The 16,819-nt window shown below is 35.6% G+C and overlaps 1 protein-coding gene across 3 annotated transcripts in view; it reads right to left on the minus strand.

Annotated features, from left to right (window-relative positions):
- Positions 1-16,819, minus strand: part of MOB1B (MOB kinase activator 1B) — a 131,402-nt gene that overhangs the window by 74,950 nt on the left and 39,633 nt on the right. For all 3 annotated transcript variants that reach the window (XM_059922885.1, XM_059922884.1, XM_059922886.1), the window contains exons 2-3: positions 10,907-11,073; positions 5,088-5,181 (exon numbers count right to left, since the gene is read on the minus strand). In XM_059922885.1, coding sequence (XP_059778868.1) covers positions 5,088-5,181; positions 10,907-11,073 — 261 coding nt within the window. The remainder of the gene's footprint in view (positions 1-5,087; positions 5,182-10,906; positions 11,074-16,819) is intronic.

Consider the following 16,819-nt stretch of genomic DNA (forward strand, 5'->3'; position numbering starts at 1 on the left):
AGCATACCAACCCTGGGAAACAGGGATGAATGTCAAGTCTACTTCGAAAGTCTCCAAGAGGAGATTCCCCAACATTTCTTGGCATCCTGTTCCACTATTTAATCACTTTCACAGACAAGAGATTCTTCCTAACATAAAACAAAAGTCTCAAGTGTGACTTAAGCCTCTTCTTGTTCGAGCCTCTTAGGAGACAGAGAACATGAATGGTAGGACCTCTAGCCATCATTACTTAGTCTTCATTTAAAGACAGGAACTCATCCGTGTTTTTTCCCTTATGTTATGAAGCCTCAACGTTTTTGCATTTCTCTCACAACCATGTTTTTCATTTTGTTAATGATCTCAGGTGTTCCCTATTCATTTTTAAATGCAGAAGTCAGAAGCAGGCACAGTAAACCAAAAATCATTTCCAATATCCTGAAGCTTTATAAAAAATACTAATATTCAATGTCCTAAGGTTTTTTGAAAAATAAAACAACTGTATATTGCTTATACTTCTAGAGTTTATGATTCCCTGATTCTTTCCTTTTCTTTTGTCATGTTTATACTTACGATGACTTCATCTTCTAACTCTATTTTGCACCCGCTGATTTTTTTATTCCACCTTTGACAGACCGTTGTCTTTGAAATTTATTTCTGTCATCATGGTATGAACTTATAAACTACAAATTCCAAAATGTTCATTTCTTGGTTAATAATGATAATAAATAGTAACTGAGAAACCACTTCAAGAAAAAAGTGCAAAGAATACTAACAGGTGGAGTCTAAACAACATGCTACCCAATAACCAATGGGTCCCTGAAGAAATCAAAGAGGAAATCAAAAAATACCTGGAGACAAATAAAGACAAAAACATAACAATCCAAAATATATGGGATGCAGCAAAAGCAGTTCTAAGAGGGAATTTTATAGTAATACAAGCCTACCTCAGGAAATAAAAATCTGAAATAAACAATCTAAGCTTATACCTAAAGTAACTAGAAAAATGGAACAAACAAAACCCAAAGTTAGTAGAAGGGAAGAAACCATGAGGAATAGAGCATAATTAAATGAAACAGAAACTAATAATAATAATAATAATAATAAAATAAATAGAAAAGACCAATGAAACTAAGAGCTGGCTCTCAGAAAAAATAAACAAGATTGATAAACCCAAACAAATAAAATCAGAAATGAAAGAAGAGAAGTTAGAAACAATACCACAGAAGTACAAATGATCATAAGAGATTACTACGAACAATTATAGCCAGTCAAATGGACAACCTAGAGGAAATGGATAAATTCCTAGAAACATGCAATCTCCCAAAACTGAATCAGGAAAAAACTGAAAATATGAACAGATGGATTACCAATAATGAAACTGAATCAGTAATTTTTAAAAAACCCAAAAACTCATAACAAACAAAAGTCAAGGACCAAACAGCTTCACAGGTGAATTCTACCAAACATTTAAAGAGTTATATTACCTATGTTTCTCAAACTATTCCAAAAAAATTGAAGAGGAAGGAAAACTTCTGAACTCATTCTATGAGGCCAGCATCACTTTGACCAAAACCAGACAAATCACCACATAAAAAGAAAATTTCAGGCCAATATCACAAATGAACATAGGTGCAAAAATCCTCAACAGAATATTAGCAAACTGAATCCAACAATACTTTAAAAGGATCATAAACCATGATCAAGCAGGACTTATCCCAGGGATGCAAGGATGGTCAATATCTACAAGTCAATCAACGTGATACACCACATTAACAAACTGAAAAATAAAAATCATATTATCATCTCAACAGATACAGAAAAAAGCCTTTGACAAAATTCAACATCCATTTATGATTAACAAAACTCTCAAAACAGTGGGCTTAGAGGGAACATACTCAACATAATAAGGCCATATATGACAAACCCACAGCCAACATTATACTCAATGGTGAAAAGCTGAAAGCATTTCCTCTAAGATCAGTAACAAGACAAAGATGCCCACTCTCACCATTTTTATTCAACACAGTATTGGAAGTCCTAGCCAAAACAGACAAAAAAAGGAAATAAAATGAATCCAGATTGGAAAGGAAGAAGTAAAACTGTCACTGTCATTGCAGATAACATGATACTATACAGAGAAAATCCTAAGGATGCTACCAGAAAACTACTAGAGATCATCAATCAATTCAATAAAGTTGCAGGATACAAAATTAATACACAGAAACCTGTTGCATTTCAACACGCTAATAGTGAACTATCAAAGATAAATTTAAAATAATCCCATTTACAACTGCATCAAAAAGAATAAAATACCTAGGAATAAATCCAAGCAAAAAAGTACAAGACTTGTACTCTGAAAACTTTAAGATATTTATGAGAGAAATGGAAAAACACACAAACATATGGAAAGATATAACATGCTCACAGACTGGAAGAATTATTATTTTTAAAATGACCATACTACCCGTGGCCATCTACAGATTCAATGCAATCTTTATCAAAATAACAGTGGCATTTCTAATAGAACTAGAACAAGTAATTCTGAAATTTGTACAGAAACACAAGACTCCAAATAGCCAAAGCAATCTTGAGAAAGAAGAACAAAGCTGAAGGTTTCACACTGCCTATTTCAAACATACATACATATAGTATACTATAGCTATACTACAAAGCTATAGTGATCAAAACAGTATGGTACAAGCACAAAAGGAGAAACACAGATTAATGGAATAGAATATAGAGGGCCCAGAAACAAACTTACACTTAAATGGTCAATTAATCTGCAAAGAAGGCAAAAATATACAACAGGGGAAAAGAGACAGCCCCTTCAATAAATGATGTTGGGAAAACTGGAGAGCTACGTGCAAAAGAATCAAACTGGACTACTTTCTCACACCATGTACAAACATAAACTAAAATAAAAATGAGGGACTTCCCTGGTGGTCCAGTGGTTAAGACTCTACACTCCCAATGCAGGGGGCCCGGGTTCAAGCCCTGGTCAGGGAACTAGATCCCGCATGCCACAACGAAGAGCCCACATGCCACAACTAAAAGATTCCACATGCTGCAACTAAAGATCCTGCATGCTTCAACAAAGATCCCGCATGCCACAACTAAGACCTGGAGCAGCCAAATAAACAAATAAATATTTTTAAAAATAAATAAATAAAATAAAATAAAAATGAATTAAAGATTTAAATGTAAGACCTGAAACCATAAAATTTCTAGGAGAAAACTCTTTGAAATCAGTCTTAGCAATATTTTTTGGATCTGTCTTCTCAGGCAAGGGAAATAAAAGCAAAAATAAATTAATGGTACCACATTAAACTAAAAAGGTTTTGCACAGTAAGGAAACCAGCAACAAAATGAAAAGGTAGCCTACTGAATGGGAGAAGATATTTGCAAGTGATATATCCAATAAGGGGTTAATATACAAAATATACAAAGAACTCATACAACTCAACATCAAAAATAAATAACTAAATAAACAACACAATTAAAAAACGGGCAGAGGACCTGAATAGACATTTTTCCCAAAGACATACACATGGCCAAGAGACACATGAAACGATGCTCAACCTCACCAATCATGAGGGAAATGCAAATTAAAACCACAATGAGATACTTCTCACACGTGTTAGAATGGCTATTATCAAAAAGACAATAAAGAACAAGTATTGGCAAGGATGTGACAAAAAGGGAACCTTTATGCACTGTTGGTGGAATTGCAAATTGGTGTACCCAGTATGGAGAAAAGTATAGAGGTTCTTCAAAATATTTAAAATAGAACTGCCATAAGATCCAGCAATTTCTTTTCTGGGTATTTACCCAAAGAAAACAAAAACACTAATTTGAAAAGATATTTGCATATATGCAAAAAGATATATGTTTTTCATTGCAGCATTATTTTCAGTACCTAAAATATGAAAGTAATTTAAGTGTCCATTGACAGATGAATGAAGAAGATGTGGGGGGTGTGTGTGTGTATACACACACACACACACACACACACACACACACAAAAAACGGAATATTACTTAGCCATAAAAAAAAAGGGAACGAAATCTTGCCCTTTGCAACAACATGGATGGATCTAGAGGGTATTACACTAAGTAAAATAAGTCAGGCAGAATAAAACAAACACCGTATGATCTCATTTACTGTGAAATCTAGAAAACAAATTCACAGATACAGCACACAAAAGGGTGGTTGCCAGAGGGGAGCGGGATGGGAATAGAGCAAAATAGGTGAAAGGGATTTAAAGATACAAACCTCCAGTTATAAAATAAATAAGTCATGGGAATATAATATTCAACATAAGGAGTATGGTCAATAACACTGTAATAACTTTGTATGGGAACAGATGGTTAGTAGACTTATCATGATGATCATTTCATGATGTATGGAAATGTCAAATCACTATGCAATACACCTGAAACTAACATAATATTGTGTATCAACTATATATATATATTTTTTTTTTTTTTTTTTTTAAATAATGGAGACATTCATTTGGATTTTCCTATAGGATGGTAGTTACTATTAGTAGCTCACACTTTTTTTTTTTAATTAATTAATTTATTTATTTATTTATGGCTGTGTTGGGTCTTCGTTTCTGTGAGGGCTTTCTCTAGTTGCGGCAAGCGGGGGCCACTCTTCATCGCGGTGCGCAGGCCTCTCACCATCGCGGCCTCTCCCGTTGCGGAGCACAGGCTCCAGACGCGCAGGCTCAGCAGTTGTGGCTCACGGGCCCAGTTGCTCCGCGGCATGTGGGATCCTCCCAGACCAGGGCCCGAACCCGTGTCCCCTGCATCGGCAGGCAGACTCTCAACCACTGCGCCACCAGGGAAGCCCTATCAACTATATTTTGATTTTAAAAAATATTTGGATAGAGAGGCATAAGCAATCAGAAGAAAGGCAGGATGGAGGACAATACAATAGGGAGGACTATAAAGCTCAGGCTAAGGAATCTGGACTCAAAACATTAGTCATTGGTAAATCACTGAAGGAGATGCTAAATACAGAAATCATAAGGTCAGAAATTTTCTTCTAATCTAAGAACTGCATGATAAAGTAAAAATGAGAACTGATCATGAATCATGTCTTACTTTGGGCCAGCTGACATCACTGGACAACTTTCTTCTGTACAAAAATCTGTGATTGTTCCATAAAGCATGTTGATCTGATTGAAGAAATCTACAGCTGCAAAGCAAATATCAGTTATAAGTAAAAAGTTAAATTTTAATTTTACTCAAACAATCTTTTATTCCAGCAGAATCTCAGATCTATCAGTGTTCTTTCCTCAACAAAGAACAGATGAAAAGAATACAAACAAACAACATTTGCCTCACAGAATTTAGGAGCTTCTGTTCATTAAGTGACTCCCTTAAGAGAATAAAAAGCCAAGCAAGAGTGGGAGAAATTATTTTCAACACATATAATCAATAAAAATCTTATATTCAGAATATATAAAGAACTTCTATAGATCACTAAGAAAAAGACAACACCATAAAAAAATGTGAGACGGTTTCTGAGTCTGTTGGTTATCTCTATGGAAAAGAATAAAACTTGACTCTTCACTCACACAATACCTGAAAAGCAATTCCGAGTGGATCATACATCTAAATGTGAAAGGCAAGACAATAAAGTTTAAAAGAGCATAGAAAAATATGTCCATGAACTTTGGCATGGAAATATTTCTTAAGAAGAGCACAGAAAACACCAATCATAAAGGAATAGTTTTCCATATGTTTCACTGGAAAACTGTTATTCCTTGTTTTTTTATAATTTTTATGCATCTCATATTTTTTTTATATTGACCTCAAAGCCAACAAGTTTATTAAATGTATGTATTCATAATAATAGTGATGGTGTAGTAATAAAATCATGGTCTTTTGGTTTTTCAACATTCATTCATGTTGGCTATGAACATAAATGTTGTTTCTTCCTTTCCAGTTTTTTTTTTTTTTAATTATTTATTTATTTATTTATGGCTGTGTTGGGTCTTCGTTTCCGTGCGAGGGCTCTCTCCAGTTGCGGCAAGTGGGGGCCACTCTTCATCGCGGCGCGCGGGCCTCTCATTATCGTGGCCTCTCTTGTTGCGGAGCACAGGCTCCAGACGCGCAGGCTCAGTAATTGCGGCTCACGGGCCCAGTTGCTCTGTGGCATGTGGGATCTTCCCAGACCAGGGCTCGAACCCGTGTCCCCTGCATTGGCAGGCAGATTCTCAACCACTGCGCCACCAGGGAAGCCCCCTTTCCAGTTATTATTATCTTTTATTCTTTTTCCTGCCTTACTGCATTGGCTAACACTCCAGGAAAGTGGTGATGGTGGCTAACCTTAACTCATTCCTAATCTGAGAAAAAACTTCAACATTTCATTATCAAATATGATGTTTGCTGTATCTTTTTTGTAGATATGCTTTATCAGAAAAAAGTTCTCAACTTTTACTTCATAAGTTTATTACAAATTGATTTTAAATTTTACCAAATGTTTTTTCTGCTTATACTGAGATGATCATATGATTTCTTCCTCTTCCTTTATTTTGGCTAATGTGGTGAATTACAACTGATTTGCAAGTGTTAAGCCAACCTTGTATTCTAGGAATAAGAACAATTTGGTCATGATGTGTTATAATTTTTAAGTATTGCTAGATTCAATCTGCTAATATTTTTATTAGGATTTTTACATCTAAGTTCATAAGTTAGATGACCTGGTTTCCTTTCTTATATGTCCACATAGAACTCATAACACTAGTATTTTCTCCTTTCCACATAAAAGCTTTAGAAAGACTGGTGTTCTTTCTTTCTTTTCTTTTTAAAATTGAAGTATAATTGATTTACAATATTTTATCAGTTTCGGGTGTGCAACATAGTGATTCAATATTTTTATAGATTACACTCCATTTAAAGTTATTATAAAATATTGGCTATAGTCCCTGTCCTGTACAATATACCTTTGTAACTGATTTCTTTTATACATAGAGGTTTGTACCTCTTAATCCCTTACCCCTATCTTACCCCTCCCACCTACCCTCTCCCTACTGGTAACTGCTAGTTTATTCTATATCTGTAAGTCTGTTTCTGTTTTGTTATATTCATTCTTCTTTTTTTATTTTTTAGATTCCACATATAAGTGATAACATACAATATTTGTCTTTCTCTGATTTATTTCCCTAATCATAATACCCTCCAGGTCCATCCATGTTGTTGCAAATGGCAAATTTCATTCTTTTTTACGGCTCAGTAATACTCCATTGTGTGTGTGTGCACGTGTGTGTGTGTGTGTGTGTGTATACACCACATCTTCTTTATCCATTCATCTGTTTATGTACACTTAGGTTGCTTCCATATCTTGGCTATTAGCTTCCATATGCTGCTATGAACACTGGGGTACATGTATCTTTTCAAATTAATGTTTCCATTTTCTTAAAATATACATCCAGCAGTAGAATTGCTGGATCATATATGGTAGTTCTAGTTTTAATTTTAAGAGAAACCTCCATATTGTTTTCCATAGTGGCTGCACCAATTTACATCCCCACCAAGAGTACACTGTAGGGTTTCCTTTTCTCCACATCCTTACCAACATTTGTTATTTGTGATCTTTTTGATGAGAGCCATTCTGACAGGTATGAGGTGATATCTCATTGTGGTTCTGATTTGTATTTCTCCGATGAATAGTGATGCTGAGCATCTTTTCATGTGCCTGTTGGCCATCTGTATGTCTTCTTTGGGAAAATGTCTATTTAGGTCTTCTGCCCATTTTTAATCGGGTTGTCCTCCACATGAACAGTGGGTAACCTATGGCTTTGAATCCCAACTCTATACTTAATAGTTGAGTTACTTAACCTCCCTGAATCTCAGTTTCCTACCTTTAAAATTCAGTTTACTGCAGAGTGCTAAAAAACAAAATACGTGTCTACCATAAAGTAGACATTTAGTAATTGTTAGTTTTCTTCCACAAATGAAGATATGGCCTCAAGATTCTGTGCCACAAAAATTAATTATAAGCCATCCATCCACTTTTTCCAAAACTCTGAACCTTGTATCTTCTTTAAGCTATCACTCTTTCTAGCAGCAGAATGTTCAAAACCAGCCTCTGGTTTCTGGCTATGAGACTAGTTGTTGAATTTGTAAAATTTCCCATCTTCTACCATTTATCTTCATCTGGCAAGTAAACTGAAGGAAAAAGGCCATTAAGATGCCAATCTTATCAACAAATCCCCTTCACTCTTTTATGTACCCGAAATGTTTACTTAATCACTGTCAGTGAATGGAAATTGTCTATCTAGCCTCAAATCCTATTCACTTCATCAAGTGTCACTTGGAAAGATTACTATAAATAAGAAAAAAATTGTAATCCAATACCTTCAGTCAAATGCTATATTTTAAAGGCAGAATTCTATGTTCTATGGGGATGTTCAAACACTTCAGTTCAAAGCAAGTTTTTTCTGGCTATAACTGTAATATGTCTGTGAAATTTTATAAGTTCCTGAAGTTCTAGACATTTCAATAGTACAGACACTCAGTTCTAATTAATTGAGACAGAGAGAATACAGACAGAAAACAATGATCTGCTTTTATACTTAAAAGTCACAATCTCATGTAGTACAGAAGCTCTACACTGCCTTCCTTAGATTTCTAAAATTAGAAAATGAGCTCTCAAATAAATGGTACAAAAAGGCACAAACAAGTACCCAAAAAAAGGATGTACACATATATTGGAAATTTATTCTGAATATTGTCCTTAAAGTGTCATAGAACTATCTTATAGGTTAGATGACTCTCATCAATAAAGCAAACAAATCACTTTATCTCTTTAGTAACTAAACTCTCTGGGTCCAGGAGGATAACCATACTCTAATAAATACTGCTCTTACAGAACTGCTGTCACAGTTAAGGTTTTAAGACACCTCAGTAAAATACCTTAGGTTCCTAAAAGTTAGTGGGCGGCAGCTCAATTTATAAATCCCATGATATGTTTCAAATTACAATAAGATGCCATCAAGTATTACAATAAAAATACTGCTCTGTTTTTCCTTAATCAAAGCCTAGGCATTTAGTGTATATTTTCAATTAAATTTCATTTATTATAACTAGAGTCATATAAATTTCCTCCAGTTATAAAATTCTAATAATTTCTTCACCAATGCTGATAAACCTTGAATATTAAAAGTACCACTTCTGGGCTTCCCTGGTGGCACAGTGGTTAAGAATCCGCCTGCCAATGCAGGGGACACGGGTTCAAGCCCTGGTCCAGGAAGATCCAACATGCCATGGAGCAACTAAGCCCGTGCGCCACAACTGCTGAGCCTGCTCTAGAGCCCGTGAGCTACAACTACTGAAGCCCACGTGCCTAGAGCCTGTGCTCCGCAGCAAGAGAAGCCACCGCAATGAGCAGCCCACGCACCGCAACGAAGAGTAGCCCCCTCTCTCTGCAACTAGAGAAAGCCCACACACAACAATGAAGACCCAACGCAGCCAAAAATAAATTAATTAATTAATTTTAAAAAAGAGAGAGAGAAAAGAATCAAAAAAAAATTTTTTTTAAAGTACCACTTTTATTCCCCAACTTACTCTGCTTAATTCCCAAGAATATATTTACTTTTTACTTATATTTTTTTCTCTCTAGAGGTTAAGAATATATCATAAGCATATTTTACTAATTTCATAAGATCACTATTGACTTGTCTTTTTTTCTTTTTAAAGCATAGTTTAGACAAATAACTAAGTATGCTACTGAAAGAGGCAATTTAGCATAGGGGTTAAAGTGCACTCTCTGAAATTTTAGATCTCTATATTTGAGCCCAGGCTCTACCATTCAATAGCTGTATAACCTAAGCACATTACTACAATCTTTCTGTCTCAGCTTTCTTATCTATATACTGGGATAATAATAGTACCTACATCATGAGGTTGTAAAGATGAAATAAAATAATCCATGTAGAAGAAAATAAAAACAATAATTTGAAAAGATACATGTACCCCAATGTTCATAGCAGCATATGGAGGCTAATAGCCAAGATATGGAAGCAACCTAAACGTCCATAAACAGATAAATGGATAATGGTGTGTGTGTGTGTGTGTATGTATATATACATATATATAAACACCACATCTTCTTTATCACACACACACACACACACACACACACACACACACACACAATGGAATATTACTCAGCCATAAAAAAGAATGAAATTTTACCATTTGCAACTACATGGATGGACCTGGAAGGTATTATGCTTAATGAAGTTAAGTCAAACACAGAAAGACAAATACTGCATGATATCATTTATATGTGGGATCTAAAAAATAAAATGAATGAATATAACAAGACAGAAATAGACTCACAGATATAGAGAACAAACAAGTGGTTACCAGCAGGGAGAGAGAATGGAGGAGGAGCAAGACAGGGGTAGGGGATTAAGAGGTACAAACCAGCAAGTATCAAATAAATAAGCCACAAAGGTATATTGTACAGCACAGGGAAATATAGCCATTATATTGTAATAACTTTAAATGGAGTATAATCTAAACATATTGAATCACTATGTTATACATCTGAAACTAATACCATAAATCAAATAAACTTCAATAAAATAAATAAATAAAAATAATACATGTAGAAGGAATAGCAGAGTGCCACAGTGTTCCATAAACATTAATTGCTGCTATTATTATCATTTTTTCCAATGAAGATGGTAAATCTATGCTTTGTATTACATGATAACAGGAGATAAGAATTTCATGTAACTCCATATTCAGCAATAAAATACCACAAAGGTTAAAGTAAATTGAGGTACCACTCTCTTGTGGTATTAGGTTGCTAACTAAATCCTAGACTAGAGAGCACCCCAACACTCACCTACAGTGAGGCTACTAACCTAATTTACGGTCTACTGAGAAACAGGAAGGCTACTTACTGTTCACTGCAACCCACTCATTTAGATCTTCCCCCTCAGGAAGCATGACAGCCATCCGGAGGTTTCCACTGCCCAGTGTGGCCTCTGCATGCTTTAAGAGCTCATACTGGTGAGAACCCTCTGGTATGTTCTTCTTTGGTTTAAACGTTTTAGAGGAGCGACTACCACTACAAACAGAAAAGAAGAAAAAGGCACATCAGTGTTTAAGGCATGACTTTCAATAGAGTCTACTACACTATATTACTGCATAAAATAACAGCGGTGATCCTAAAAGTCCACAAATAAACAGCCCTAAATTGTACCGGCTACATTAAATCCTGGCAATATCACTGTTGTAACTACTGTGTTTGATTACCCAAAACTCCTACAAACCATCTCTACATTCCCTACTGTAACTCCAAAGGAGAAAAAGAATTTTTAGCTATAACTAATCCAGCTATCTAATCTAACAATAAATCACTGATTCAGGATTATAAATTGTAATCTATAAAAACAAAAAAGTACTGGGGACTTCCCTGGTGGTCCAGTGGTTAAGACTCTGTGCTCCCAATGCGGGGGCCCGGGTTCGATCCCTGGTCAGGGAACTAGATCCCGCGTGCTGCAACTAAGAGCCCGTGTGCCACAACTAAAGATCCCAAGTGCCGCAACGAAGATCCCACACACCACAACGAAGATCCTGTGTGCCACAACTAAGACCCGGTGAAGCCAAATAAATAAATAAATAAATATTTAAAACAAAAATCAAAAAAGTACTTCTGTGATACTCTTTAGTCATTGTATTCCTTTTTACCCCTATTCTAAGTCTCTCATCCTAATACAAATAATTTGTTTCCTTTGTATAAAACATATAAAGATATAATTTTATATCAATAAAGCACAAAAATCCTAGAGCAAGAAAGAAAAGCTACATGTGCTTCTATCCAATTATAGGAAGCAACAGCAATCTTAATCCAGAATCCCAGGTATGCAGATAAGTAGCTAGACATTAATATGGTTGCTCAAATTTCTTAATGTGTGTATGTATACACAAATAAATATATTTTTTAAATGAATCAATGGAAACTCATCTTAGAAATGGTTTTACGAATTTTTAAGAGATGGATTCTTCTGTTAATGCTGACAAATTCTTTTTTTTTTTTAAGAGATGTTTAAATGGATAGCCCCTTTATTTATTTATTTATTTATTTATTTATTTATTTATTTATGGCTTTGTTGGGTCTTCGTTGCTGTGTGCGGGCTTTCTCTAGATGCAGAGAGTGGGGTCTACTCTTCGTTGCGGTGTGTGGGCTTTTCATTGAAGTGGCTTCTCTTGCCGCAGAGCGTGGGCTCTAGGCGTACGGGCTTCAGTAGTTGTGGCACTCGGGCTCACTAGTTGTGGCTCGCGGGCTTAGTTGCCCCATGGCATGTGGGATCTTCCTGGACCAGGGCTTGAACCCATGTCCCCTGCATTGGCAGGCAGATTCTTAACCACTGCGCCACCAGGGAAGCCCCAATGCTGGCAAATTCTTATCAAAGTGTATTATATTCTAGTCATCCATTCTCAATACTCCCCTGGCTCTTCTTATGAAAAGGAACAGATAGGGAAAGAATCAATTAGAAGAGGCTGGCTAAGTAGGAATTACCTAAAGTTTAATGTTACTAAATTCATACTACCGTAACATTCAGACATTTGAACATACGAATTTGAAAATAAAATTCCAAAGAAAACAGATAAACAATAGTTATACTTTGCAAGGTCTCCAAAGCTTTTCACTTTTAACCCCCTTCTCCCAAGCTTACCCCCAAGATCTCTCCTTTTTCCCCCAAGATACAGCAGACAACCCCAAGATAACCCTGGCTGCATTTTATAATCACCTGAGGAGTTTTCAAAAAATATTGAGAATCCTGAGAGAAACTAAGAATCTACTTACTAGTCAACCCAAATATCCAATTCAAATGACAGGTATTTTTCACTCTAAGATAATGGTATTCTCATTTACATGTAAGTCTCTCAGGTGTTTATTTAGAGTAAAGTGACGCTCATCAACTCTAACCTTGGTCCCTCTCCCTGCCAGATACCTCTACTCAACAGCCAAGGATCTCTTTACAAACACTAATCAGATGATGTTACTCCTCTGCTTAAAGCCACTCAGTGGCTTTCCATTGCACTCAGAGTAAACCCCAAAGTCAATATTAGACACTAGAGTGTGGAAACGCTTCTTCAGTTTCATCAGATAATGTATTAAATGTCAAATTCTCTCCCAGCATCTCTAAAATGTGAAAACGTAGAAAAGGTCACTATGCCTACCAAGCTTGACGCTTATTTCATTTTCCTGCTCCGTCTCATCCTTTATCAAAATTTAGTGTGAGAAATAAACTTCACCAATATTTTTTACAAAAAGACTACTAACTTACGTATGATTAACTACAAAAATAGCTCTCCTAACACCAATCTGGTACACGTCTTCAGGCCCAGTGTTAAGTACATTCCCTTTAAATAGCCCACTGCTCAGACCGGTGAAGCAACTGAGGTGACAAGCTGCTCTGAAAAGGGCTGGCAGAGTACATGAGAACAACAAGCACATCAGCTGTGCTTGCACCCAGGAGGGTCAGAGCCTCCCCTGCTCCCCTAAACCACCTATTTATTGAACCACTGTCCCTTCAAGTTTTAGGTTTCCAAATGTTTTCTTGATTGATGACCCACCCAGAATTGGTCTTCCACAAAGCTAAACAAATATACCTCAAAGACCTTATACTTGGGTAGAAAGAAAAAAAAAAATCTGAGTTTGATTTTGTAAAGGCCAGTTTTGACACTTATCAGCTGTTATGTCAAGCAAATTACCCAACTTTCTCGAGCCTATTTTTTCTTTAATAGTGAAAGCCTAATAACAATAACAAAACATTACCACTACCTGTATCATAAAGAGCTGCAAAATGAGAAAATAATAAAGGTGAAAGAAGTTTCTAAAGCTGTAACATGCTGTGCAAATGTTAGTATCCTTCCTTTTTCTGAACCAGAATGACTCATAGTAAAAAAAAGAAATGGTAGTGCAATGTACAAAGCTGTATTCAACCCTTATTCCCATTCTTGTCCTCTAAGACAAGAAAATATAGAAAATATAACCTTACTTTGGAAACAAATGCTCTTACACATCAAGTTCCAAACAGAATTTTTTAAATGTTTTGGTTTGGTTTTTGGTGCTATTCCCATGTCACGGTTCAGGTGATAGAATACTCGTGGGGCTGGGCAGGAAATCAAGAAAAAAGGTGCTAGTCCTCATTTTGCTATTTTCTTCTTATGTTACTTAGGAAACCACAAATTATCATCTGGGCTTCAATTTCTTTACTTTGTTTTTTGAAAGTCTGGAAAATAACTTTTTACAAAAGGGTATAATTTAGAGATGAGATAATGTTTATAAAATGTTTTTAGTTCCCTGAGGACTCCCTCCTCGGTTCCTCATTTCCATGTACTTTCATACTTCCAAAATGCTTTCAAGTCCTCCATCAAATTCCCCTTCTTTCTGACCCTTCTGCTTTATTCAGGCAGAATAATTAAGCATTTCAGTATTCTGATTTTTTAAATGTTCTTTTTTAAAACTATATTCAGTTTTTCTTCAACTACCTGAAACTTCAACCAGGATGTACCCTACCCTGGAAGGGGTGGTGGTTCAATACTGCTCCTTATTCCCATGTCAAAAGATTAAGAGAGTCCTCAAGTTCAAAAGTACAAGTACCGAAGCATGTACACAAAATTCCTCATCAATGACTGCAAGTTCTTAAGGTAACAGTGTATGTGGCGAAATGCAAATATATCTCACATGACATGTTAAGACATTTGATGCAAATATTCAAAAACATTTTCAATAACAGAAAGTATGTAGCCCTCCCACACCACCCCCTCAGAAGAAATTTCTGTATCAGAAGAATCTCAGAAGAAATATCTTGTGTATCCTTCCAGAGAGTCTATGCCTACACAAGCATAAGAATGATTGTGCCTGTTTTATACAGTTGTTGCATACTATAGTATACTAAGTAATGTTTTTCACTTAATATATCCAGAATATTGTTGTGTATTAAGGTAGAAGTAGATCTACTTTATTCTTTTTAAAGACCGAATAATATTTCCTTATATAGGTATATAGTATTTTCAATCAGTCACCTACTGATACACGTTTAGGTTGTTTCCAGTCATTTGTTACTTCAAACAATGCCACAGGGACTTCCCTCATGGTCCAGTGGGTAAAACTCCGCACTCCCAACGCAGGGGGCCCAGGTTCAATCCCTGGTGGGGGAACTAGATCCCACATGCGTGCCGTAACTAAGATCCGGCGCAGCCAAAAATAAAGAAATAAATAAGTTAAAAAAAAAAAACTAAGACTCCAAGAGCGTTTTAAACTATAAAAAACAAAACAAAAAAACAATGCTGCAGTAAGTATCCTCATATTATGAAAGGTAAATTCGTAGAAATAAAATTGCTGTGCTAAAGAGCACATACATTTTAAATTGTTATATAAGGTCTACTTTTTCCCAAAAAGTAAGTTGTACCCTTTTAAAACCCATTAACAATGTATGAGAGTAGCTATATACTTTTTTGGTCTTAGAGGACAGGGATTCAATTGCTAGTTTCTCTTGTACAGCTCCCAACAGGGCATCATAACTATATGAGAGTTTAGAGCTTTCTGATTAGGATGTAAATGTGACTGACAATTCACAGCATTACGCTGAGGTCTTTTCTTTCCAAATTAACATCCAGGAGTCAGGTTTGTTTATTCCAGTCCTCTTACTCATATTTGAAGGACAATCAATTTCTAGAGCAAGACAGGATGGCTTGACAGGTAAATAACTGAGTCTAAAGGGAAAACTCTGAACACATATCCCTTATAATTAGTCATCCAATTTGATCACCTTTTGTAAATTTCAAAAGCATCATTTATTTCCTCTTTGAGACCCTAAACAATAGATTAGTCCCCACTGTGACACCTACATTTTTTCTCATAAACCACTTCTTACTATCTCAACACAGTCACACCCATCATTACCCTCAATTTTAACCCTTTATTGTTCAATCCAACTATCAACAAAATTGATATTTTCTAAGTTGGACTGGAGAATCGTAAGGCTGAAGGAATTGAGGGGGCGGATTTACAGAGAACTCAAAACAGGGGCACTAGTAAGGCTTAGAAGAATACAGATCTGTATATTTTGACCCTGAAGAACATGTCAATATATTCAAAATTAGAAGTAAATTAACATCAACTTATTTGTGTCAATAACTCCATACCTTCAAAGTTAAGTGACTTACTCTGACCACCTAGCTAAATTCAATGTCAGAAGTGGGACTCAAAAACAGTCCATTATCTTCAAGTTACTTAACATTACCAAGCCTCAGCTTGGAATAATAACATCTACCTTACTATTGAACCCTGTGGTAAGAACTCCACTAATAATAGCTCACTTTGTTCCATCTCTAGGTACCAACCTGATATTCACAACAGTAGCTCCTTCTATAGGTTTAAATCCAATACTAGAGATCAGATACTTGATAAATACTTGTTAATTGATAGTTCCAGTCAACTTCAGGCTGAGAACTCCTACACTAGGATAGTAATGATGATGATTAATATTAACTAATATTTACTGCAGGCCTTGTACTCTTAAGTATTTTACATGCAATATCCCATTTAATCTTCATAACTCTATGACGTACATACTATACTTCCTTTATTTTATGGGTAACAAAACTGAGGCTTGAAGTACTTAAATAATTTGCTCAAGCTTATAATATTGGTAAAGTAGGAGCCAGAATTTAAATCTAGGATTTAAATAGTTAAAGCCCATTCTTTTATCCACTACTCAACACTACATGATGCTTACCTTTATTTTCCACCCAATTATTTCTAACTATTTTCTTCCTCTATCACCAAAGTTTAATCA

Source organism: Balaenoptera ricei, chromosome 5, assembly GCF_028023285.1.
Source record: "Balaenoptera ricei isolate mBalRic1 chromosome 5, mBalRic1.hap2, whole genome shotgun sequence".
In the NCBI taxonomy this organism is placed as follows: Eukaryota; Metazoa; Chordata; class Mammalia; order Artiodactyla; family Balaenopteridae; genus Balaenoptera; species Balaenoptera ricei.